General features: G+C 36.7%; 1 protein-coding gene across 1 annotated transcript in view; it reads left to right on the top strand.

The window, feature by feature from the left end:
- Positions 1–27,935, top strand: part of DPP10 (dipeptidyl peptidase like 10) — a 90,624-nt gene that overhangs the window by 8,831 nt on the left and 53,858 nt on the right. The window contains exons 3-4 of the mRNA XM_010166402.2: positions 5,929–5,981; positions 6,081–6,162. Coding sequence (XP_010164704.2) covers positions 5,929–5,981; positions 6,081–6,162 — 135 coding nt within the window. The remainder of the gene's footprint in view (positions 1–5,928; positions 5,982–6,080; positions 6,163–27,935) is intronic.

Raw genomic sequence — 27,935 nt, 5'->3', positions numbered from 1 at the left:
ATACTGTAACACAGGTTATTAATTAGGAAGGATTATTTTTAGTTTCAGGTAGTCCTTTTTTTTTTTCAGCTGGGCTCAGGAATGTTTGTTTCTTGATAACGTTGTTATAGATGTGATTGCCTGAAGATATAAATGTGACAAGATTTGTGGGACGAGGTAATATATTTTTTTAGACCAACTGATGTAGCTGGAAAAAACAGAAAAGCTTTCAGGCACACAAAACCATTTGCAGGTCAGGTTCTCTTAGCTTTGATCTGCCTAATAACTGACTTGTGCCTGTGAAGCAGTAAAAGGAGTTTCTTGTTCTTTCTGTTTTTATGAATAGTACTATTTGGGAGGCATCAGTATATTGCATCAGTTAACACTTGCCACAGCTACAGCTGGTCATTCTGGTTTTAATTCTGATTAATTCCTTTAATTCTTATTCTAATAATAAGATAATTTATTCATTCAGACTACTAGTCTCTTAAAATGCTAGATTTTGTTTTCCATGTGATCAGAAGTGTAAATTGACCCATAAAAGATCTGATACCTGACTGATGAATCATAAAGATCTTTTAGGTTTTGATCTTTTGGGTCATAAAGGTTTTGAACCTTATCTGAGAAACTGCCTCTCTTTCAAGGTCAATGTATGTGTTTTGAGATAAGTGGGATGGGTGCAATGGCATATTCTGCAATTTCAGTTACTTAATGATACTCTGCTGCATTTATTTTTAATTAATGGGAAGGATATGGTTTTAAATAGTCTCTTTGTTATTTGCTAGGTACAATACAAAAAATAGATATCTACCATAGGAATACTGTGGGTGAGATATATACCCTGTTTGGCTGGTAAACTTTGGGATAACAGAAAGTGTTACTGCAGATGCCAAAATTTACAATGTATTTCATATACTGTTGCTTTTTGTCATTCTTGCTCAGACTGAGTGCTGTTATGCCCTGTGAGACGTCTTATTTGAATCTGAAAGGAGAATTTAGAGAGTCTAGCAGCGCTGAGAAGCACGGAGATAAGTTCAGAGTATGGATGTCTGCATGGGTAGAAATGAAAATATAGAACAGTCTGTTCACTACCTTGCAAAAAGCTGCGCTAGCAAGGAGACATTGTTATTGCTCTAAATAAATAACATGTGAAAGAATATAATGGGTTTATAATATAGGAAATAGTTAAAGGATGTGTCAAGCCATTTGGCATGCCCGAGCATTTTGTGATTATAGGGCCGTGAGGCTCTAATGTCATCAGCTCTCCTCTGTTTCCCCAGAGCTGAGGGCCCTCATCATCCTGTAGAAATACTGCTAGAGAGGTTTTCTTGGCAGCTTTTTAGTGCAAACACTATTCTGCTGAGGGATGTTTTCCAAATTACCTTAGGACAGCAAACTGAGTATTTTCTGGAGTATATTACAGAATTAGTGGAGGAGGTCTATGTGTGTATTGCACATTGGTTTTGCACATCTTGCTGGGCTATGCATTAAGTTCCATGACAGTATTTCATTTGTAGACACCTCAGACAAAGACATTCTTTGAAACGTAGAAAATAAAGGACATATAAAACCCAGAACAATATGTCATCTAAAAGTTCAGATCGTGATTGATAAGTGTGTTTTTTTTTATTGTTGGCTGTTAGCTGAATGATAGATTGTTTTTTCAATAAGTTTTGACTGGAACAATTTGTCATTAAATACTTTTTTCACCTTTTTCTTTTAGGTCTAAGTTTGTTCTGTAATTTTTTTTTTTTCATACACAAATGCAGCTAAATATTTCAGTGTTTTGCAGCATCACATAAAAACCTGTCTTCAGTTTATAAATTGATTAAAAACTGAATTCAGAAGAAATATATGATATACAACAGTAGTTACTTGCTGTGTTCTGTGGCAAATGAAAAATCAAATAAATTGTATTGAGGGGGGAAGTAATGCTGTCTTTCTGCACTAAAAAGCCATTTTCACAGCTCTCAAATGAGCATTGTGGGGAACATTTTCTGGCTTATCACAACAGAAACAGGCAAGTTATTTACTTGTCAGAAAGGCAAGCATACATGTCACTCGTGGAGGTGAGGCTTCTTGCAGTGTCCCACCTTAACATGTATAGTTATATTATTAAATTATACAAGGCCATTTTCCTTTCTTCATTTCCCTCCTCTGATATGACAGCGCAGAAATTACTGTAATGCATTTAATATTTTAAAAGGCTTTGTTCTTCTACATTGCTTCACTTCTTAGAGACCTTCTCTTTGTCTATATTCATTAATTGATTCTCCTCTTTGTACCTAGAAGATGAGTCTTTTTTTCACTACAGCCTTTCTCCCTTTTCCTTAGTTTCACTACTTAAGTATGTCATTTTTTTGTCAGCTGGAGTAATTTACTGTCCATGTTTAAATATAGCCTTAATTTAGTCTTTTGATACCACCCCAGTTAAAAGGCTTGGAGTGCAAGAAATTTTTGAACACATTTTGGAATAGAAACGATACCACTTCAGATTTAAATGGTGAAGATGCTGACCAGCCTTCACTGTAAATACACCATGAGAGGGGACAGTGCAGCCCGAGCTTTACCTGTGTGAGCTCTCAGTCTGTATCTTTGCAAACACCATCATAAATTACCAGATTTCTTTTTTCTGATTAATTCATATCCCACAGAACAAGAGCTGCAGGGCAGAATCCCCAAGCCTACGTATTCCTCTTCCAGAGGGGACATGGCTGGTGTCAGCATGGGAGGTCTGATCCTGATATTTTGAGAGTTCCTGGTATTCCTTATGGTTAGCGTCAGGCTTGGTGCCCTCTTCTGGGCTCCTCCTGTGTGGTGTCAGTTGTGATACATTAAGGATCAGTAGATGTGTGTTCCTATCCATTGACATGCCTCTGTGCCAGCTAAAGCTTTACCAAAATCCTTTTTAGGATCTCCACAGGTAAGCCTTTATACAAAACTGTGAGAGCTTCCTAGGAATATGACATTTACTGCATAAGCCAGACATGAAAAAGAAAGATTTTTTTTCTGTCCTCTTTTTTTTGTTTGTTTGTTTTAATATCAATAATGATGGTGTTTCAGTATGTGGCAATTGCAAGCAAGATGAATTAGGAAACCTCCTGCTTGTATTTTATTTCTGATATTCTTATTAAAAAATAAAACTAACGAGTAATTTGAGAAAAATGTCGACATCCTGTCTGAAAGTGACTTCATTGTAATGTTGGTCTCCTCTGGTTGTATAGCTCTTTCAAAACTATTGATATATTTAACAGAAATATATTAATACTTCTACATGAACATTTACATAGAAATTCTACTACAAGGCAAGAGGAGAGTTCCCACATGAAATATGAAGTGTGGTTCTTGTTGTTATAGCATATTTTCTGTTAAAGCTGTCAAAATTACTTATTAGTTTAGCATTTCTTGTTGAAATATATTGTCTAATAATTTACTTTTTAAATATTTCTCATCTAAATACTTGCCAGCCCTCTGCACATTATCTGTGATATCCTTTACCCTTTTCCTGAAAGGAGAAGAGACCCAGTCCTCTTCCCTGTAACTGTGTGTATGAGACTGTCCCCTCTAACAGCTGTGGGCAAATGCCCCTCTGGGCAGCCTCTGGCAATATATGCCCTGTGCAGAAACCACCATGATTTAACCGTTTATGTGCCTTTGATCTGCTATCTTTTACCTCCAGCAATATAAGATTTATAATAAAAGAAAGCAGGAGCTTTGAAGCCAGTTGTTTGTCTCATTGACTTACCAGCAGTACTTTAATAACTCTATCTTGATAGGCTCTCAAGTGTGTTATTACCAAGTTATTTTTTCCCAGAAATCCCACTGAACTTTAAACGTTATGGTATGTAAGCAAGTAGTCTGCTTCTACTATGTATATAATTAGATGTATATGTATATATAGTATAGAGACATGGTAGTAGATATGTTTATGATAGCTATTTAGAGAAAATAAATCAGAATATTCTTCTTGGTATCTTTGCACCTCCTGCAGCAGTCATAATATTATTATAATTTGTCTCTATTTCTGTCACACTTAGCACTTCTCAGAAGAGGCTGGTACCCTTGCATGACCAAACACTTTATCATAAGCAGTAATATAAGAAAACCCTAACTGTTTGGGCATGCTTATTAATATATGTGTGTTTTTTCTCACTGAAGCAACACTTTCAATGCTAATCATCACAGACTTGGAAAATGGAAGTGATTCTTACCTAAAAGGGTGGTTTGTATAGAAGGGAAATGCAACTGTTGCATAAAGTACAGTTACTAATCTTACAGACCTTTGTGGGCTTCTTGTAGCATCAGCCAGCAAGGAATTAGGACATGCTAAATTCTTGTTGTGTGTTGACAGGGAACTAATAATGGAAACGGAGTCAGTGGAAGGGTGTTGGAGATGGTTCTGTTACTGAATGATCTCCAGAGAAAATTACCCCACTCGTACAATAGTGACAAATTCCAATGACTCTGTTCATGTGTGATCCTGCTTTGTCTTTTTGCTTTGGAGGAGATACTGAAAGATTCCTGGTGCAGATAATATAAACTAAAAAGTTCCCAACACATATATCTATATTAAGGTTTTGGCTTTACATCTGTATCAGTTTCCATCTAACTGGAACTACCCTGACACTGTCCAGAAATAAATCCTCCACGTGCCAAGCAGACATACTGTGGCTTTGTAGGCATGAAGCTACAACAAGTGTAGTGGATGTGACCCTGTGTTTCTTTCTGATAGTAGTTTACATTAAAAAGAGTGTTTCTTAGTACAGTGATAATTAGTCACAAATACATTGTATATTCTAAGACCATGAAGTAAATCCAATTCGTAATAAAATTCATTAATAGTATGGAATTATGCTATTTTCATAACGTGAGACATAGTGCTAAAGAAATAAGCTATTTTAAAACAAATCACCTAAGCCTGGAAGACAGAAAAACGTCTTTTATTCACTATATGTATATCGACTAATGTTTGACTTTAGAGAAAATGTGTAATAGTTTGTTTTGATTTAGCCCTTCGGTGTGGTGTTACATCACACTAAACACTGAACCATGCTGTTTCCCACTAGGAGCTTCTTGGTCTGCATTCATCAGGCCTTAATGTTTTGTACTTAAATGACAATTCTATTGATTTCATTTGACTTCAACAAAATTTTTAACAAATGAAGACAGTAACATAAGACTGTACACTAGGTTTGCTCTACTTTCCCATCCAGAGAATCCTGGGGTTTTTGAAACCAAAAGTTGCTAGTAGCTTCCTGATGAATTAGGAAGGTTTCCTGACAAATAGCTCTTTATTTTACACAAAATGTTGCATACACAAAATCTCAGATAAAACAAACTTTCCCTGAATTTCAAAGTAAGTTGTTCAAAATCAGACTGAAACACATTTAAGGAAAACCACACCAAACAGAGCCCCGGTAAGCACTTGGTTTTTCTGTTCTGTTCTGTGAGCCATAGCCCAGAAGGTGGCTCAGGCTGCACATAGCAGCTGGTTAGAAAAACATCATATGACCCTGTATCTCTCTGCATTTCAAGTGAAATAACTGTGATGCCTGTACAATAATTTTGACCGTAACTTGATGAAGAAATACAGGAAAAAGTGATTTATATTCCTGAGATATGTTCTTGGGGTCTTTTGTTCAGTTTTGGTTTTGTTTTTTAAATCATTTTTTTAATCAGGAAACAGATTTTTTCTGATTGGGACTTTTTCTCTGCAGTTGTAGAGGTTAAGTTTCTGGTTAAATTAATAGATGAGTATGTGTGTCCTTCATAGAGCTTTCAAACCCTGGTTCAAGTCTATTGGTTATAATTAATTCAGTAAAATCTTTCATTCAGTAATAAAGATATCTGTGTTTACAGGGATTGAAAAACTGTGAGTATCATAATGGTAGTCTGTACTTAATCCAGTATTTGTTTTTGTAATTCTTATGCTTTCTTTTTTTGCCACAGGTTTTTCATTATTCTTATACAGCTTCATATGTGATTTATAACATACACACAAGGTAGGTCACATTATTTTTTCAATATGATGTCATTGTCAGTGGTTCTACACATAAGGTGATGCCAGTGTGTTCAAGTAAAAATGTTTACATTTTTTCAAGGGAAGTTTGGGAGTTAAACCCTCCAGAAGTAGAGGATTCAGTTTTACAGTATGCAGCCTGGGGCGTCCAAGGACAGCAACTGGTAAGCGCAGTCATTAAAAATGCTGTGGTTTAATAATGTATTTACTCCAGACAGACTGAAGTAAAAAACAAGCAAACAAAAAATCTTAAAACCCCTAAGATAAGTTGTTATGTATTTCTGCATGATGCTGTTATAGCTTTTAGAACAATTTTTTAATTTATTTTATTAAAAACATGTAAAGATGTTTTTTCCAGTCTAATCCCAATAAGCAAATTGTACAATTCTTGAAAGAATCACATCTTTAATTATTGAAAGAATCGTATCTTCATCTAAATATGCACTTAAGTAATTTTCAGAATAACTATCTTTATGGATACCATAAGAGAGAAGTAAAGTTGATGGTGAAGAGAAGTTTTCAAGTGCAAGATCAGTGAAAACTGTGGGCAAAAGCGAAAGCTTAACATCCCAAAGTGGATGTGATGGAACCAATGAAAAGTGGTGCTTTCATTTCACTGTGAGAATTACTGCCAAGGTCAATTGTGCTACATTGAATTAATAATAATAAAACCAGAAGTGTATGGTTCATATATTGTTTTCTTCCAAAAGGTTTTACCCTTTTTTGTTAACATAGATCATACATAATCATCGTGACTATTCTCAATATGAGAAGAAAAAAATTGTGGTTTTAGAGCAGCAGTGAATTTAAACTGACCTTGTTAGTAGTTGAAGGCAAGAGACTTACAGAGGTTTCAACTCTCTGAATAAGAAATTCAGATAATCCTAGTTACAGTGTTCTAATAAGCTCATTAATGCCCACAGGCATGATCCCAAAGCCTCATTCCACATCTGACTTGTTCATGCAGACAGGCTATATGTTGAATGTCTAGCGAATATCGCCCATTGCTTATATCAGTCATCAAGATGGTGGGAAGGTAAAAAATGTTTCTAGTTAGAATGTATTGCATTAAGCAAGTGGAGGCAGGAAGGAAAAAGTAATTGGAACATACTTGGTATGTTTTAATAATTAACCACATTAACGTATTAATAATGAGAGCATGGTGACAGGATTGATGGTAACAAATGTGTACGTTATTTACCAGGCAGTATTATGGAATGTGGCAACCTATGTAGGTTGTAGCATAAAGGCACTGCATTCACAAAACTGGACAGAATTAAAAAATATTTTGAATTAAATTGTAGTTCATAACATTTGTCAGTACTGTACCTTTGATTAGTAATCTAAAATACAACTAAAATTACATTGAGTGCTTACTGAGAAATTAATTTTTTGTTTTCCTGAGATACATCTTTAGAACAGGGGCAGACGTACCAATGATAAACTTCAGAAAAATCATAAATCAGAATAGTGCTATCTTTATCAGTTCTGTCTAGAATGTCATTGTGGAAGTATGTATGAATACTTTCAGATACAGGCACAGATGGACTCCTATTAAGTCTCAGAACTGCAAAAAAATTGGTAGTTGTTTTAGGTACAACCTTAACCATCCAAATTTGAAAACGCTGGCATAATTCATACTTCAGTGAGGATAACATTACTCATCTTTGTTAATGTCCCTAGTAAAGTTAATGTCATGCTTTGAAAATATCTGCTCTGCAGTGGGCTTTATGGTGCCATATGGTCTGCAGAATTAGGAAATAATAACTTTGATTAAAACACACAATCTTCTCTGCACTCTGAATGGTACCAAGTGTTGCCATATAGATGTACACCTGCAATGGCAGTATACTGAAGGTCACTTCCATAAGAATTGACAATAAGAAGGATGTCCTCTTGAAGTTGTTTATGTGGTAAAAGGAGGTTTCTAAAGTGACAGAAGTGCCTTGCCACATTACCCTCCCACTTCAGCAGCAAGCCAAAAATGTAGAAGGAGCATAAATGAATAAAGACTGTTCTGAATAATGGTTGTTGCTACTGTCCAAAGGAACAGCTGCCTTTGGCAGAAACAGGACAGTAGAGATCATTCCAGCAGAATAGTTTAGGCAGAGAGATGATTTGTGACTGAGGACACATTGCCATAATGGTTCTCAGTTATCAGATTTGCCATTAGAGCAGTTTATCAATGAGTTTTACATAAAGATAGTACAGGAAGCAATCAGCAGTGAAACTAGGTAAAAAGGAAGTTGTAAAGGGAGATACTGAAAGCATGGTAAGCCATCAGCAGTAGCTATCGATAGCATGTATCATATCAGGGCTCAAACAAAGATATAGTCTCATGGATCCATGTTGCCAAACATACTACGATTGGTTGACCAAAGTCCCTTCCTAAACAATACTTCTATATCTTTTCCATATAATAAGGGAATAGTAATAATTCATAATAAGTAAAACAAGCAGTGGAGCACGTACTGTAAACTCTAAATAATCAGAGACCAATCTCCAAGAGCCATTCATTACAACTGAAGAACAAGTAGAGAACAAAGTAAATTTATATATAAAAGTTTCATCTAGAAAGACCCATGACATATGACTGTGACCATCACATAAACGAAGTATATGTTGATTTTTAAAAGGAAGAGGAATAGCACCCTTCCAGGTGCAGAAGAGAAGAGCAATACTATAACCGTGACTGGTTAGCAAAATTACCGTAAGATGTGAAACACAAGGCATAGGTATGTCTGACCAAGCCAGAGGTCCTGACTTTGCACTATAATTATTTGGAAGGTCCTGGATTAAATCCAAATGATGGGAGTAAACTCATGGACTTGGATCAACTATTTTCAATAGCTAGGCTGTAGTGTAAAATAAGGTGTTTCCAATACTTCGTTCTGCAGAAGACCTAAGTAACGATGTAGCCTACACAGGAATCCTAATTTTAGTTCTTCAAATGAGGGAGATTGTCAGGAGTTTCAAACAGATAATATAAGAAGATGAAGACAAAAAATACAGAAATTAAATATTTGACCAGTAAAGTTTGTATGAAGCCAGGAACTGCTTATTGCACAGAGGAGGGAATATGGCTGCAGTGAAATCAAGTAGACAGCAGTACTTTACATTTTTGTGTCAATCATGCGTAAGTCTAAGTTGTCTACTGTTATGAGTAGTTTCTAGGGCTTTCTGATGGGACAACAGGCCACATGTGGCTAGTGGAGAAAACAGAATTAGGTTTTTAGCAGATACCAGAGGACTGGGCTATAGTACCATTGTTTTGAAGCTAGCACAGTGGTTGCAAGTTATTCCAGTTTTCTGCTATTTACCTAGAGTAGAGGATTTTGTAAAGATTAAGAGAAAAGCTCAGCAAAACATCTGCTGTTTGAGTCATGACATTTTGCTGGTGAAATTGAAAATGTTTGCTGTTGGGGAGAAGAAACTTTTATCTAATGAATTAATGTATTTTAAGGTCACAGAGTTGTTATTTTTGAGAACTGTTTTCAAGGTCACATTCTTTAAATTGCTATCTTTTAACTGTGTTAGAACTGTGCCAGATCTAAAATACCATTTCTGTGTATCTTAGTATGTTAGGGATTTATGTATTTAGCTGTTTATGTACTTGCTGAATATTCCTCATATTTGCTCTTATTTGACTAAAATTTTGAAAGAAATCAGTTGATTATCTCTTTACCTCAGCTCTGTAGAATCCATTACCGCAGCATTAAGTATTTCCAGGAAAACAAACCAGCACAACTAGATACCTAATTGGTTTCATCAACATTTTTCTACCTCCATTTTACTTGATTAGAGATCTCATTACATGTGTCTCAGAAAGAGATATCCCATACCTGGTGGGAAGGCTTTACTGAGGAGAATGCCTGGGGGGAGGAGGGGATTACAGTGCCTTTGATGTTGAAACACCCAATTTTTATCTAATGTTCTCTCTTCTTTGGCCTTACCTTCTCCAATAGTTTGTAGCACAGGTTCTCATGTTTCTGTACTGGACCCGGCTTGTCTCTCACACAGGGGAAACAGCCTTTTGTGCCTGGATCTATCTATGGAGTTCTATTGCAGTAGAAGCCTGAATATAAAAACTGACCTGGTCCCCAGTATACGCACAGTTTTCTGTTAAAAATTTAGTGTTTCTCTGCAGTGCTCTTTGCGATACGAATAGTTCTGATTAGTTATTGAATGGATTACTCCCAGTAGCTCCCAGTGAAGTGTGGTTAGAAGTTGTTCAGTTAGACATAGCTTTTTCTTAAAATTTTTACATAAAATTTCTTCTGCCTGGGTGGTAACGTTGTTTATTTTGTATGAAATACTTTATTTTCACTTTATTCTATTAACATATATCCATGTAAGTCACTTTGCCTCTGTATTTATAATAACTATTTTAGGTTATTTATTGCATTGAGCTATTTTTTCTTTTGATATATTAAGTGGTTTTGAAGGGAGCTTGAGTTATATATTTGGATGGATCAGCATAAATAATATCTGAATGTCTACGCATAAATAAATGCATATTTTAACAAAGAAGAAATCAAGAAAACAGTAAAGCTATCCAGAATCCTGGAAAGTTCATTTTGTTGAAGCTTGATGGCTTGCTTTGTTAAAATTTGATGCTATCAACAAAACATAGCATTATCAAAATTGAGGACTGAAGCTTTTATTATGCTTTAATGTCATTTAGGTCATAATTGTGTAGAATTACCTATTATCCTGTATACACAAAGAGCAACTTGTTCTGTAGCTGACTTGTGGATTCAAGATGCTCTCATCAATTTTTAGAAAATATTTTAAGTATCATAAAACAAGAAATTGCTGTCTTGTTCCAAAAAAAATGGAACGAGGTACTCATAGATAATAGGGCATAGAAGCTTAAGCTTTTACAAAAAGAATTTTAAAAATACAGTGAAAAAGGACCTCACCTTATATTAAAACTACCTAAAAACAAGCATGGAAACAGAAACAAAACAGAGCAAAATCTGCTTTAATTGTTATCAATAAATGTACTAGTTCAAGAACTCTCTACCCCTCTGCTTTGTGATCAGTATTTAGAGGTTCATTCTGCCTTCCCCTCCCATCAACACCTCCTGCCCCACAAAGTGCAAATATCTATCAGACTGTTGAATTACTGTATTGACATGACATTTCCTTACAATTACTCTCTCTTCTAAATTTTAGCTTTTTTCTATGGCTTTCAAATACTGTTTTAGATAATAGAAATACTGCAGCAGATAAGTTCTTTGATGTTATATTATTTGCCAAGTACCCAGATAAGCACTGGACTAATTTTAGTAAATGAGAAATTAGCAGGACTATGCTAGACACATACCTTGCTAAACAGATGCTTTAGCAGCCATTAGTTGCTGAAAGCTTTGTTTACTATTTGCTCTATCGAGGTTCAAAGTACAACTACTATAAAAATTGTTAACTTTCAGTAAAATATTTGCCATGTGCTTTATTTTTGCATAATTAATGCTGTGGGTACTTGGCACCCCCTCCTGGCAAAAGTACTTCTGTTTGCAAATGAAGAAGAAAAGATCTCTCAGGGTTCCACAAGAGCCAAGTAGAACCTTAATTACTGCTAAGAGTCCTAAATAAATATATTTAATCTGCTATTTTTATTTTCAAAATCTTTTGCTCTTTTCACTTAATGCATTTTTGTATGAATAACTTAAAATCACATATGGAAATCTCAAAGCTCTATTTCATCTTTCCTTTTAATCATGATGTTAGTGAGGCAAATGGCAGTAAAACTGAGAGGAAAATGTCTGCTTGAATTTATTTTGAAGACCAGAAATAAAGAACAACGTTTTAATGTGATATTAACCTCAGGTATGGTTTCTTATTTAAAATGTATGAGGGGATCCTTACCGAACTCCTGTACTTCAGAGCATATTTGGAGATCCTTTGTCTTGCTGAGGATGTTTCTATGAAGAAAGGGAATCTGAATGGTTGAGCATTGCCCACCTAGTTAAGTCATTGAGGGATGTGACCATCATTGTAGCAAATGTTGAAGTTGTATCTTTCTGAAGGCAATGAGAAATTATTGAGGCTATTAAAGCTTTTTTATTTTTTCTTTCGCATGTTTTTATTACATTTTATAGATTCCAAATGAGAAACTTACTGTGTCAGGGGCTGAGAATTTGAACCAAAAAGTGAAAATATTTACAGAAGAAAGGCACACAAAAAGATTGTTTTAATATCAACTTTTGACCCGCAGCTAAAGTTAGATTGTGTATTATTTTGCAACACTGGGCATTCTGGTTTTTTTGGTTGTTTTGTTTGTGTTAGATGAAATGTGGTAAATGGTCAGATCCTGTCATGAAATTATTTGAAAGCCAATTACTAGCATACTTGCAAAAACTTTCTGCTGTTTTATTTTTACTATAAGAACTACTTTTTATCAGGGCCATGATGAGCATAGGGAAATAAATTATTTTCTTCACATGAGAATTAGAGTTATGTAAAATTGTTAGATAAAACTGTATTCCTCCTGAGCTATTGCTACACATTGCATTTCCTCTTGGATTTCTCAAACTAGCATTATAAAATGTTAGTAATTCAATTCATCTAAGTAATTCAGTTAAAACTTTTCTTCGTAGAAAAAATTAAATTATTAGTTTCTCTGAAGGTATTCTTCTGAACTAATAATCCATTTAAAATTATTAATTTCTAGGTGCCCACTTCTCTTAAATGTAGATGAAGTTGGAGGTGAAGAGAAGCATTAAATGCATGTTCTCTAGTTTCAAAAGTGATACTCAATACAAGAGGAGGGTTTTTTTACATCTTAGAAAAGGGGAATGGAGAATGCAGCCAGAAAACATAGGTGATTGTGGAAAACAAGGAAAAATACATTTTTATTTATCAAGCTGGATATAGTCAATAAAAAATTTGTGAGCTGTAGAGAGAAGGAGCATTTGTGAATGGAAGCAAGGCTAAGTTGGACATGGAAGAAGTTGCTTCATCATTTTGCTTAGTGAAATGCAATGAACGTGTCCTGGTATCAAAGGTAACCTAAAAATATTAACTATTAAGGATTAGATATTACTAGCCCTTTGTGAGAATGGCTACTTGGCAGTATCTGAAAGATGTGAGGAAATAATGAGAAAATCATAGGTTTTATAGGAGCATTATTCCTCTACTACTGTTTTTCATGTGAAACAATAAAAGGCCCAGCAGCTTTATAGTGAATAAATTGAGAGGGGAGATAAAAGATGTTTCCTTTCCCCTTTCCCTGATTCCTATTCTATTATCAGTCCTCTAGCATGCAGCTAATATTTGAAACAGTATGTAAGCCATGCACACAAGTAGTGCACTTTTCTATCCAGTCTCATATCAATAACTATTTTGTAAGAAAATATATTGGAAATTTGACATATCATTGTGCTAGAAAGTGAATTATTTTTTCACACAGATATTTGTGTATGTATATGTATATTTACGCACAGTCCCACAAAGATACATGCAAACAAGCATAGACATGCATGTTTGATGGGAGGAATCATCAGGACTTTTCTGTGCAGCAGCCTTCAGGGAGCTATGGAAATAGAAATACACCCCTCTCATCTAGACTGTCATGTTGTTCAACATATGTATGTGTAACAAAGCATATCTGAATATTCACACTTCCGTCTGTTAGCTAATATTACCTGCAAGCCCAGTGGCTTGTAAAATAGGACTGCTTTGCTTCTTGTGTGAAAACTGCATAGCTTTATGTAGTGCAGAAACAAGAAAATTATACTTCAGATGTATAAAATTCTTCAGAAATAGCCACCCATAAAAACTAAAGAGACAGTCAGCTAGAAGAGATGTCAAAATCTGATTGAACCTTTTGCTAAGTCAAAGTTGGGAAGGATTAGATAAACTGTATTTTCATATCACTTCAAAATCCTGACGAAAAACATTGCAAGCTTACATATGCTAATAGATCATAGAATCACATAGTCACTTCATATTTGATAGATATAAAAAAAGATATTATATAACACAGGATGGGGTGGAAAGTTCTCCTGTATTCATTTTTCAGTAACGTAATGTAAATGTTTGTTTTATCTGTGAGATAAGAAAAACAGATATATTCTATTCTCTGTTACCTCCTTACCACCAGGGAAAATGATGGGGAAAACTCACTATGGTAAGGTACCAAAATGTAAAAACAGAAGAGTCTGACGAACTGACATTTCTAATGCCTTTGTGTTTCAGGTTCTGAGTAAACACAAATCTTATTTACTTTTTGTAAAATTCTTGCAGAAGACTTGCAACAGACTTCTGTGTCTCTGTGATGGTACCAGTGCCTACAGAGTTCAGCCAGGAACAAGCTGAAGGGATAAAACCAACTTAGCAGGAAAACCCCTTGAACTCTTTCTGTGTGACAAGGTTCCTCTGGCTCTTCTCTTGATAGGTTCTGTTTGCTGTATGATAACATTTATTTTCTCATTTCACACATAATGCCCAGCAAAAATATGGACAGGTTTCTGTCAGTGGAAGGGACAGTGACTCCTCTCTTCAGCAGGGATGAACCTCCTTTTTCCTGTATGATATGTGTCCTTGGAAGTTAATTAAGTTGTTCCAGTGGTGAAGACAGGACATCCTGGCCCAATTTAGATCAATGGGCTCTTTACATCAGTCAACGAGGATTTCACCCATAGCATATGGGTAAAGATGGAGTTAGATGGTCTTTGTTATTATTGAAAAAAAAAAAAAAAAAAAAGGGGGGGGGGGGGAGGTAAAAGCTGTATACACTTAATGGATGAAGATGTAATGACTCCCTGTTGAATCTCTTATCAGCAAGATGGCTGTGATGAGGAGGAAAAAAAAAAGAATAAAAAAATATGACCACACAGCTTTGGACATGTTCAATGCTCTTGTAGACTCTTTCTCTCTATTTTAGCCAAGTCCTTCTTGAAAAAGATACATTAAATTCCATCATCACCAACCCATAAATGTCCTTGCATGGTTTTTCTTTCTCTACAATGGGGTTATGACTTCCCCACTGTGTTTGCGCTGAAGGATCAGAGCAGATTAAACTCCTGCCACACTGCGTTAAAGTGACTTAGGCTTTCATGCTGACTCAGCCTGAGCCAGACAATGAAATGCAGAGGACTACTTGCGAATGTGTAATTGTGGGGAGTGTATATTCACTGACAACTTCAAGGCCAGGATAGCCCTGGAGAATAAGGATTAAAAAGTCAGGTATACTGTTGATTTATAAGAGAAAAAGAAGCACTGATTGCCAGGGAGGAAGGAAGGCTGAAGGACCCAGCAATCGACCAACACTTAAAACTCTTACTTTTCTGGAAACAAACTGGTTTTAGAAAGGTCTGTTTTAAGCTGATGGAAACAGCATTAATGAGGAGAACAGACACCTGTGCATATCAAAGTATTTATCACTTTAATTGGTGGCTAGGGTGTGGCAAAGTACTAATAGTATTCATGTGCTGATATAAATGTCATATATGAGAGCAAAGCTTGATCAATAGTGACTAATAGGTATCATTTGGTTATATAGATAGTATTGCAGAACACTGCACATTTTTACTTCACCATTTATGGCAGGTGCCAGTGCGTTTACAGCAACAGAAGAAAGGAGTTTTGTGTGGAAATGAAGCAAGACATTATTTTCAAGTGGTACTTCACTGACTCTGAACTGTCCCAAACAGAAATGCTATTATAAGACTTAGAATTTTCTCATTCCTATTTGTCTAATTCCCAATGAGATATTTTAACTTGTATTGAATGTCCTGTCTGTGTGAAGTGGTAAACGGCTATGGGGGCTGTACAGGTTGATGTCATCCACTAAAATGTTGGCTCATCATAAAGGCAACTGGCAATTTGAACAGTGTGCACAGTGGGGAGACCAAAGCACACGTACCATAGAACAAGATATGCTGAGTCAGCAAGAGTAAAGGGCAAAGCAACTGAAAGGACAAAGCTTTGTGTTAAACACTAAGTTTCTTGTATAGGAGATGCTCAGAGGCATCCTGTCTCCTTCAGCATTTGAACAACGTACAAAGTTCTCTGGGATCATCTGCCACTGTAGGAATAGTAGAAAACTTAAATATAACTTTATAGCACAGCATTTTCAATTCTGTCTTTTTTTACTTTGGTCCTTTCTGTTAGGATCTTACTTTCTTAAATTTTGTAAAGAAAACAGAAAATTCCTCCTATCACTCCAAGTCCAGGCAGTAATCTTTGATATTATCCGATGTCCCAACATTGCCTTTTTCCTTCTAGAGTAACTAGGTTGAAAACTTTTCATTTTGAGTTCTGTTATGGATTGATCAGTCTGGGCGTAACTGAAGGCTTGATATCAGTGTGAGATGAGCCTTCAAAATACCGGAGGTAATTTAAAAAGATTTTACGGTAAGGGCAGATTATGATTTTATTGTAAGTCTGTAGGAGCAGTCCAGGCATGTAAGAGTGACATTTCTGTCCACGATCTTCCATGCTGGTTCATTAGTCAGAAGCTATCAGTAAATGCGGGGAACCAAGGAGTGTGAGTTCCTGAGCATACAGTGTTTATTATAACTCTATTATACACATCACTTACACAGATGGAGACCAAAGAGCTGAGCAATCCAGTCCCTCAAAGACATTTTGCACAATGCTGCAGCCAGTGCAGTTCTTCAGGCAGCTCCATGGGGAGGAAGCAGTAGATCCGTACTATCAGCCTGGGAGCAAGGCAGTCTTACTGTAATCTTCTGTGCAATCACAAAGATTTATAAAGTAGGTTTTTGTGTAGGCCGTTAGTTCAGATATTGTATGTGATTTTGTTTATATACCTTATAGCACAATATTTGCACTCATGAGTAAGTTGTCATGGAATTAGGCAGAGTGTGAATTTAACGAACATCAGGATACAATATCATTGGAAAGGCAACATAATTAATGTGTGTCTAAACAAAAGAGGGCAATGATTCCTCACTTTTATTGGAAATCAAGGACATAAGCATCAGAGTTATCACGCAGTTGCTGATACCCTGTGAGTTCATGGCCTGGTTTATTCCATGACATTAGTAACTAATCTTATAGCTGCATTATGAGTGCATCCTTGCTATTGTTTACAGTAGATTTATAAACTATCTAAATAGCAATTAAATATAATAGCCTTGTAGATTGTTTGCAGTTGTTCAGAACTGATTGTGCTAACACATTACTGTGATGCAGTGGCATTAATCTAGACAGCAGAAAAGTGGTGCTTCGCTGTTCTGTTCTGTTGTTCATGCTGTCTGGCAGATTGATGACTGCAAAATTAAAATTAACATATTGTAACTGACAAAAATAAAGAAAGCGGTATATGACATTGGGATGTATGTGTTTTGAGGTCTCCATATTTCATACTGATCAACAGCTACTTCCTCTCTACCTTAATTGCAACATAATCAAAAGGTTTAAAAGCTTCCCCTGAGAAAATTCCTGTCTAGGTCAATCACAATCTTTAGAAAATTGGTACCTTTAAGAGTAAATATAGTTATTATTGGTTACAATTATAATAATTTTGTTATTGTCTGTTACTTGTTTTCTGCCTCATTTGCAATGTATCTGATTATTTTGAAATGGAGATCATACGAAGGTAGATTTTTATCTACTGCCATGCTTTGCTTAGGTAGCTGATGGTACCTGCTGTGCCCAGTATCTGCATAATTTAGTGGTCTGTGGTGCACATCGAACTACGGGGTAAGAGCTGGAGCAAGTCAGAGCTGAACAGCTCTGAAAATTTTATATCAGTATACACTGACCTGCAAAAGAAAAAAATTTGCAGAGAGGAGATCAGAACCATTCTGCACTACTGGAGATGTGCAAAGCAGCTGTATTGCAAACTGTATCGGACATTTTAGCCTGCAATCCCTGTCCATGGGAGCTCACAAGCTAAACAGACTACAGATACAATGTAGGGGAAAGGATTATAACGTAAAGCTGCTTTGCAATACAATTCCATAAAACTTACCTTCAAACTGTCATCTTGTAATGTACATGATCTGGATAGAAAATTTGTAAGATGTGGGGGGAAAAAAAAAAAAAGTATTTTGGAAAAAGTCTGCATAATTGTAACTGACAAAGTCACTAATGAATACTCTAAGCATCCAAAAGTCACACTTACAAAAACTTTGTAAGCCACTTTCTTGAGTTTTATATTATCCAAAATATAGTTTGCCACCTTGCATTTTACTTCCTTCTCAGTGTGTGAGTGTCCCAGTTTGGTATCATGGAGCTTCTTCCACAGCTTATTACCATGGGCAAGAATGGCAGATAGTGACCTTTTACCTTGCAGCTTTTCTAACATGTGTGAAGTACGCCCTAGAAACTAGTTTGTCCATGTGATTTTGTATACAACAAATCTTGCTTTCACATGTATGGAACAGCAAATCAACACCTAACTTGGAAACACCCATGTGTAGAGCATTGTCACAGGAAAACTGATGGTGTACCCATCATCCTTACCACGCATGCAGCCCATGAGCCCTCTGAGTGACCCCTACGCAGCACTTTATTTAGTAGACTTCTGTTGAAGTCTCAAACTGTGTGTAGAAACAAGCCAAATGGCATCACAACACCAGTGCATCACAGAACATGGGAAATGACACTACTTTCCTGCAAGCAAATACAGATTTGGATTTCTGTGGCTCTTGGCCATAGAGGAGCTTTGATATGGACTAGAAGGTTTGGGTTGCCATCGTGGAACTTCTAACTGGATATAATAAACAACTGATCCTATATATATCCAGTTCTTCTGGATGGATGATGTTAGAAAGTGTTTTCTTCCCAAAATAAGCTTTTTTTTCCTGTGAGAAGAAAAAGAAAATAGCAGGTATACTATTGTTGCATTGACACACAAAACACGTAATCTTAAGAACACCTTGTTCTTCAGTGGGAAGCTGCTTCAACTAAATGAGATTTTGGCAAGGGACAAGGGCAGAAAGGAGTGTTCATCTTCTGTAGCAGTGGATATAATAATGGTCTGGCAATCCCAGTTTAAGTCTGTAAGTCCCAGGGGTATAGTAAATAAAATCACAGATGACAAGAAAACGTTTGTTCAGTTTGGACTTGAAGAAGAGAACAGACGTTACACTGTGACTACAAATAACATAATCAGTGGCTCTATTAGAAGAAATGTGTCTATCAGAGCTTTGGAGGATGCTAAGGAGTGGTAGAGAACATACCAAGCCAGGTATTTATTTGTAATGGTAATGCATTGACAAATACTGTGTCTGATTTGCAATATTTTTAAAATCTGTGAAAACTAATTGCAAGTTTCTGAAGTGAAGCTCTTTGTATAATTTTTCAGATCTGTGAACCAGAAAGTGGTAACAAATATGTTAAGTACTTAACTGAAAATCAGACTTGTTACCTTGACAGCAGGTATTGAAAAACTCCAACCAAATGGTTTCTGTGTGGATGGAGGGGTTTGATTTTAATTTGTTCTTGTAATTCCAAGTTAGTTCCAATATTATTTACAAGTCAAAGGAAGCACATCAATATCTGCATTTTCCATAATTGTGGCAAAAACAGTAGTAGGAATTGAAACCTTGTTTTTTTCTAAAAATCTCTCAAAAATAATTTTTAAATTAATTATTTCATTTATGATGCCACTTACTTATTTGTTTATTTAAGATCTCTTGTTTGTGCTGAATTTTTCATATGGAGCAGCATGTTGTTTAAGAAAGAACATTGACTCTTTGGAGATATATATATATATATATATAGTATGTATGCATGCATATGTATTACCATGCAGTATAAACACCACCAAGCAAGTTTTGATCAATCTGTTTCACTTCAGGCTAATTTTTCCTCATAACATTTAGATGTGAGGACTCTGTGTCAGTATCTTTGACTCTGGGTTTTAATTGCTAGTTAATTGCTGGTTAAACTGACTATATGAAAACTCTTTAAACTATATTTATATATTGCACTCTTTTAGCTGTGATATAGGTAGCATAACAAGTTATTCTCATTCTTAGGGACATGGTTTAGTGGTGGACTTGGCAGTGTTAGGTTAATGATTGGACTCAGTGATCTAAAGGGTCTTTTCCAGACTGAGTCATCCTATGACTCTGTGGTTCTCTTCTGTGATTCCCCCATTGCTGTGTGTTTTGTTCCACCGCATGCTCCAACAGAAACTCAGGACTAGGAGAAATACAGCTGCTGTATGTGTTGTGGGATCTTCTTTCTCTTCCCAGTGTGAGGTTAAACTGTGAAATAGTGCTGTGACAGCTTAGTATTGTACTGGATACTGGAGAAATTATGGTTTGATCTCTGAAGAGCAAAGTGCAAAATTTACTGAGCGACTAAGAAAGTATTCTTTATTTGTCTTTCTTGTCTAGAGAATTGATTATATTACTTGTATTAACAGTTGTTAGCAAGAAAACATATTTCATCTGGAAATTTTAATGACTGATCTAACTAAGGGCAGTTGGATTTGGCCCTGGTTAATGTATGGTAAGACAGGAGACAGAACAAATGGTAAGAGGCGAGCCCAGATGGAAAAACATCTTGAAGCTTTTGAAGAATTAATTATCCAACTAATTAGCTGGCAGTCTCACAAGAAGAAGGGATGGAATTTTGCCGTGTGCTTAGGAAATGAAAGACTGATAGCTCCTGTGCTGAGATGTAGCTGTCAGCCATGATGATGGTGGGGTCAGCTGGTTAGCCAGCCTGTCTGTGTGGGCACACAGGATGACACTGGTTTCTGCATCAGTAAAAATACTTACCCCTCTGCCTAGAACAAAAAGTGCAGCTGAGTGGTTCGTTACATAGAACGTTGGGCTCTGAAGATACCTGTGCTAGTCCAAAGAGTGGTGAACTGTGTGTCCTTGCCAAGGTCACACGGGAATATAACCACAGATTGCCTGCCTGAGGATGCTTTAGGTTGATGTCTTTAGCACTGTCATTAGCAGCTGCCAGAGTTCTGCAGGCAGCAGCATTTCCTGAACACCTGGAGGTCTCCTTCTGGGCATAATCAGAAATTCCTTAATCTTGTAGTAGCTCATATTCCCTATATGAAAGGTAAGGAAGACAGTCATGTTCTGTGGGTTATAAAGTAGGAGTGCTGAAATTGTTCCAAGTTGGAAGAGTTATTTCTATATTTGTTGGTCAGAGAGTCTGTGGAAGAATCTGATTATTGCCTCAGTTCAGAAGTAGGACACTCACCTGTACAGGAAGAGACCAGTGCTTGTTGTACAGATGGTTTTTATTTGTTTTGTTTTTTTTAACCAAAGATGTATTGATACAGATCCCTTTTTTGTTTCCTTTCCAGCTGTATCTGCTCAGTAGCTTTAGAGTTTGGTTGGCACCTTCCTTGAACTAAATGTTTGTCCTGATGGATCTATGTAATGACAAACCTTGCCATTAGTCACACTCCACCATTTCTTTCCTTCAAGACAAGGTGCTGGATTCCTGGGTATTATCTTTTTATCTTGAAAAGGTAATCTTGGGAGCTGTTAAAACTTATGTAAGGGTAAACTGTGGCTTCAAAGCCCACTGACACTTTAGTTTTCATTACATATTTCTGCTATTATTGATGAAAAAGTTATATGTGCTGGTGGTATCAATCAGGTAGTAAAAAAAAAAAAAATCTGTCATGCTCAAACTCTGGAGGGTTAATTAGAAAGATTCACTCAATAATCTAGGAAAGTTAGTCCCCGATATATTAACCATTATAGGATGGGTGTCCAAGTTTTCCCTATGATAAAGATCAAGACAATTTTAAAGGCTGTGCTAAATTTCTTCTATTTTATTTGTTAGCTATTAGTGACTTCTGCTATCATTTCACATCAGGTAATGTGGAAATATTAGACTGGGGATCTGCAAGCTTGTACCTTACAGGACAGCTGTATATTCTCATGGCTTTTAAACTGTGGCCACACTACAGTAAGGAGCGTGACACTGGCCAACAAGTACCTGGTTGTGGTACAGAGTGAAGAGACATACTTTCAGCTCGCGTGAAGCATGGTATGAGTGAGTAACATTGCTTCTAGACCCAAGATGGTTCCCTCTCATACTGGGGAACAGCAGTGGCAATACATTATACCTATATGGTTAGTGTTTGTATAATCTATTTTAAGAACTTGTTGCCTGGTGAGTAAGCTACCTTATCATATTCATATAAAAATAAATTTATCCATGTGTAAGCTAGAGAAAGGACTAATGCTAGATTGTTAAGTCTACCTTCTTAAAGTCAGGTTTGTAAGAAATTTGCCTCTCTGTTGGGTAGCTTTTCTCTGCAAGTGAGACTGAGGACTGGTTCCAGGGAAGGAGGTAGGTTTTGTCAGCAAGGGCTGCAGCTCTGTTTCTCTTCCACCTGAAGGAAACTGGGCATTTGGATATGAGTACAAGTCTGAACTTTGGTGTCTAAATGAATTTTTTGGACACATGCAAATATCTGATAGTGCCACCGTCTCAACTTCCAGGGCCAACTGGCTGCTGGCAGGCTCTGATAGAGAACCTGCCCCTGCTTTGAGCTCAGAGTCTTGCTTCACACACACTCACTGCCTGTGTGCAGGGTAAGCAGTTTCATGGTGACCTCTACGCAGCTCCAGGCAAACTGCTGCTGCTGCTGCCCAACTGGAGAGTAAAAAGTTTGAACTGTTGCCGATACACTACCCTGCAATCAGAGGAGTGATGGAGTGTGGATATGCCCATGCAGAAGGCTTCAGTGGAGCACCTAAAGGGGAAAAGTGGAGTATTTTTCTGTAATTTAGTGGCTTTTCTCTGCCTGTAGTGTTTGAAATGATTAAAGACACACAGGGGGCCTCTCCAGCTATTGGCACTGGGTTTGCTGTTCAGCTATGGGATTAGATGTCTCTATGTTTTCACAGCTGTCTGCCATCTGGAACTAACTGCTTGGACTGGGTGCTCTGCTTAAGACCTCAGCCTGAAATAAAATCATGTAATTGTGAAACATGTTGCAAACAATAAATGTTTTGGAAGAAATTAATTTAGAAGAAGTTTTATGAAAAAATAGTTTCGAGGCTGACAGATGTGGAAGAAGGAGAAGGATTAGTGCTGCAGGTAGAACATTAGAGCAAGCAGAGCCTCAAATTCTTCACAGTCAGTTGAAATAAATGTGATGATTATCAAGAATTAATCTCTCACTAATCCAAAACATTTGTGCAGATGTTTTTCATTATTTGGAAAATACTTAATAAAATAATTAAAGAAATGCTGTTTTTTCGACATTTGATTTAAGACTTGCTGTGATTAGCTGTGCAAAATCTCTATAAAAAAGAAGTCAAAATAATTTTGAAGGACAGATTTTTGACATTTATCCCCATTTATAGCGTTATTAGCTAAGGGTCTTAGCTAAAAAATAGTTTTAAATATTTTAAAAATACTTGGAAATAGGTGGTGAAAAGAAGTTAAAAAAAAAAGCATAATAATAATTTTCATATAAGATAACATAGCCTGGTTCCACTTTGTGCCTTTTTCAATTTATTTTCTTATCATCATGCCTGAAAGCTGTGAAAGCATTCTGGGCACAAAGCTGCCAATGTATTCATGAGAATACCTGTCTGATACACAGTTAGCAACTCCTCTTTTAGCAGTTTTGGAAGATTCAGTAGTTACAGTCAACATTTTAGTACTCATGATGTAGTAATTAGACCCAAGTGTATACTATGAAAAGCCCTTTTACTTTTACTTGCTCCCAAATACCTGACTGGAGATAGACTAGCAAGGGAAATTTCTGTTTTATGTGACATTGCCCAGAGCACAACATATAAAGTGATGAAGCATGTGAAGTCCCCACCCTGGAAACCTTTGTGTAGTTTTATTTACTGGAGTCAGGGTTTTAGGCACGTGTATTTGCAAGATTCTAGTCCAAGAACAATTTTTTTTGTTTTGATCAATAATTCTTATTTCAGCGTCATGATTTGCTATCTGCCTCACAGTATTTGAGAATTTAAGTTTCTGTTGTAGGAAAAGTAGTAGTCTGAGTTCTCTCCCAGCCACTTGCTCTCTCTTTCACTCGCTTTTGGGCCCTAATGTAGGATTTTTTGCATATTTCAGCTGAGGAATATTTTCATTTCTGGTCTTAGTTGGTGGGCTCATGATAATCCACATAAACAAAAACCAGTGTCCATTTTCCTCTTAAAGTCTCTTCACATTTGACCCCACCTCTTGCAGCAGAAGGAGCGTAGAGTGGTGTCATGGCCACAGCAGGCAAACAAAAACCAAGGACTAACCGGGGAGAAAAAGCCCACATCACTCCTCTCTGGTAAAACCATAGTTGTTGTGCACATCCTTGCTCTAGTTGTGGCTATTTCAGGGGGACATGAAGCCAAGACATGTAGCTGTCAGTCAGTGTTGGGTGTGCAAATACTGGAGAAAAGCTAGCAACATCTCTTCACAATCCTGTGAACAAAATGAATTTCAAGAGGTGATCTATTAAAATTTCAAGTATTCTTAGAGTTATATATGAGGTACGTTTGTACTGTGTAAATATTATACTGGGAAGAATTCACAAGTATGCCTTTTAGAAATGTCTTTCATGGCTGCATTGCTTTGGCAGTAATGTCAGATAGGAGACTGGTTTTTGTGGCTACACAAAGTACTTGTGCTTAATCAAATCCAGAGCCTGGATTTACAGAGAGCAAAGCAAAGAGCCTCTCAGGCCACTACTAGCGGCATTCACAATAATGTTGTCACTCCTATTACAACTCTGCTGCCTGTTTTGCTGCAGAAATCAGCATTTTCACTCCCAAATCCTTATTTCCAAGGGGTGAATGAGTTAAATAATTACAGATGAGCACTGTGGCACATTGAGGAATGGAAGGGAATGGAGTCCTGACTGCAGGGGTTGGGCAGTTTGCATAAAGCCATTCCTGTCGATACAAACAGCAGTTTGTGGGCTTCATGTGGAAAATGGCACCTCCTGAAATAGAACAAATATTCAAAATTATAGATGATATTAAATGACTAACCATAATGGTGAAACTTTCTAAGATGTTTTTACAGCCTTAAGCATGGGGATATTGATCTTTCAAAATGCTGTAGACAGTGCAGAGTGATACTTACCAGTGCACTAACTCTGAATCATCAATGTGCATTTACATGCTGTTTGGTTATGTGGAGGAATACGAACAGTTGTGTGGTGGGTTGACCTTGCCTGAATGCCAGGTGCCCACCAAGTTGCTCTATCACCCCCCCTCCTCAGTAGGATGGGAAGGGGAGAAAATAAGATGGAAAATAAAACAAAAACTAGTGGGTCGAGACAACGGCAATTTGATAGAAAAAAAACAAAGCCACGCGTGTGGAAGCAAAAGAAGAACAAATTATTTATTCTCTAATTCCCACTAGCAGGTGACATCTGGCCACTTCCCAGGAAGCAGGGCTTCAGTGTATACATAGCTCCAGAGGACAAATGTTGTAAATAACGAATGCCCCCACTTCCCCTTCCGTTCCCTTTGCTTTTATTTCTGAGCAGATGTCATATGGTATGGAATATTCCTTTGGTCAGTTTGGGTCAGTTGTCCTGGCTATGTCCCCTCCTAAGATCTTACCCACCCCCAACCTACTTGTGGGAGAGGCAGGGGAAGAAATATTGGAGAGAGACAGCCTTGGTGCTCAGCAGCAACCAAAACACTGGTGTGTTATCAACACCTTTACAAAGCACAGCATCTGAGGGCTGCTGTGGGGAAAATTAACTCCATCTCAGACAGACCCAATGCAAGTTGTATTTCAGAAATATTTTGCAAAGGGACATAAATTTATTATTTTAAATATTAAATTCAAGTAATCAATGAGCTCGAGGCTTTGTTATGGAGAGAGCTGCTGGTGGCTTTGAAGTTTTTCAAGAACTTTAAAATGTTCCAGTTCCTATGTTCAAGAAAAAAAAATTGTTCTTCAGGGTAGCTTTCAAAGTTGAAAGAACACGTGCCATGCGTGATGAGGAGAGGAGGGAAACTTCGGGTGACAGAGTAGACTAAGAGAATTGTGGGGATGTTCACAGGGTGGCTGAGTACTGGTTGAGGTTGGAGACAAAGCAGGTTTAGGAAATGAATGGGGAATAAAGCCAAGGAAGCCATCAATCAGTAGCACACCATTGACTATTCCTTCTGAGATATTTACTTATCTGAAATGTGTCAAATGGAATTAGCAATGCCAGCTAACTAGTAATAACAGGATTAAAGACCTTTTCATGGTTCAGTCATAAAACAAGTAGTTCTTAATCCTCTACTTTGACTGGCAATGATGGCTTTAAATGAAAGTTTTTCATTGCAGAGACTAGGCACCTTGGGTATCTTCACCATTGAAAATACGAATGTCCTGAAAAGGAGAGAGAGAAGCAAAAATGATACTTCTGATCTTCAAAAATGAATTAAATTGAGCTCATTTTATTAAAGCAGCTTAAATAAAATAGAATCATTTGATCAAGTGGGCTTTTTTGGTGATCTCCTGAAAGCTGTTGTTTATATAAGAAGAGATTATCAACTGTAAGAAATCACTGCTCAAGAAATCAATGGTTGATAGAGTGGTTCCTACTACTTATGCTATCTGTAATCTAGTCTGATAGGAATAGTTTTAGTTCACTTAAACAGCAAGTACTTTGCTAAATTATTGCATTTTTATTGGTTAAGCAATTAGCCAGTCCTTGTTACTACTTGTATCTGTTTCTTTTACCTTTGGAGAATAAGAACATTTTTACTGTGGAAATACACATTGACAAGAAGTGTTTGTCAATACTATTGCAAAAGCTTGATATGTCCAGCTTTCTCTAATCCTTATTTTCTTTTGGTGTTAATGCTGGGTCATATGTCAGCTTCCCATAAATTCTCAACTGTATCAAATATTATTTATAAAACTTTAAATGTAATTACTGATCAGTACATTTTGGATTATTTAATCTGGATCAACTATTTTTACTTTGGTTCCAAACTCACTGCTGAGTTTGGAATTTCTGACCAAAAGGTGCTTTGTTCTAACTCATCCTGATTCCCGGTAATGGCTAAAATCATTGTATTGCTCATGGTATGAAAAAACCTCAGCTTTATTGCTTTATGCAGCAGAAATCGTGAAGTGGCTACTATTAAAAAGCAAGAAATGCCATTAGTTTGGGGGCTCTTAGGGAAATCTATTTCAGATGGTAATTTGAAAGCAAAGAGAACAACAGTAATGGTTTTACTAGTACTTTGCTCTCTGATTAGTATTTTTCCCTAAGTTGTTTATCATAGAAGTATGAGAGAATGATAAATGACTAAGCTCTAAAATGGTCTTTGTGGAAATATATTTACTTCATGTTAGCAGTCCCTGAGAGTCTGTATATCAGTGTACACTGATGAAATCATGTTACAAAAATTTCTGTTGTGTGTTGCTTCTCTAGGGCTGTTAGCTGCATTTTCTTAGTGTGAATCATGTTTGGTGCATAATATTGATATTAGGTTGATTCCATTGTTAAACTGTGCAAGCACATATGTGGTCATTGTAGTTTGATAATAAAGCAAAGGAAAAGGCTACAACTCTAAGATTATTATAGCTGAAATGAGAGTCTAGTCACAGGCATTGACAATTTGGAAAATGAGGAAGGCAGGAGTGCAGACAAAAACCATTAAGAGCATTATTACAGGAAATGCTAGTAGCAGTGGTTCTGCTTTTTATACCTATCTGTAGCTTTTAGCTTGTTAGTATCTCTGATGTTTGTTCCTTATTAACCCAAACTAGGAAAGAGAGAGCCAGTAAAGAAGTTTGGGACAACATGTCCCTAATTTGTGTTACAGTGACGTGCTGAAAGGTCTCCTGGCTGATAGGAGAAAGGCAGACGTAGCCTGTTGTGGCGTACATCTGAGTTTGTAAGAATATCCATGTCATAAACCCGTAAACCTTCCTCATCATCACTGTATTTGTCTCCTGCACTTTCTGCCATCCCCGTACTCCTCTGTAGTCTTTCATTAGTCCCTCTCCCTCTCCCTCTCCCTCTCCCTCTTCCTCTCCCCCTCCCCTC

The sequence above is a fragment of the Antrostomus carolinensis genome, unplaced genomic scaffold (assembly GCF_000700745.2).
Source record: "Antrostomus carolinensis isolate BGI_N321 unplaced genomic scaffold, ASM70074v2 scaffold19674, whole genome shotgun sequence".
Classification (NCBI taxonomy): Eukaryota; Metazoa; Chordata; class Aves; order Caprimulgiformes; family Caprimulgidae; genus Antrostomus; species Antrostomus carolinensis.
This window is presented reverse-complemented; position numbering and strand designations above follow the sequence as displayed.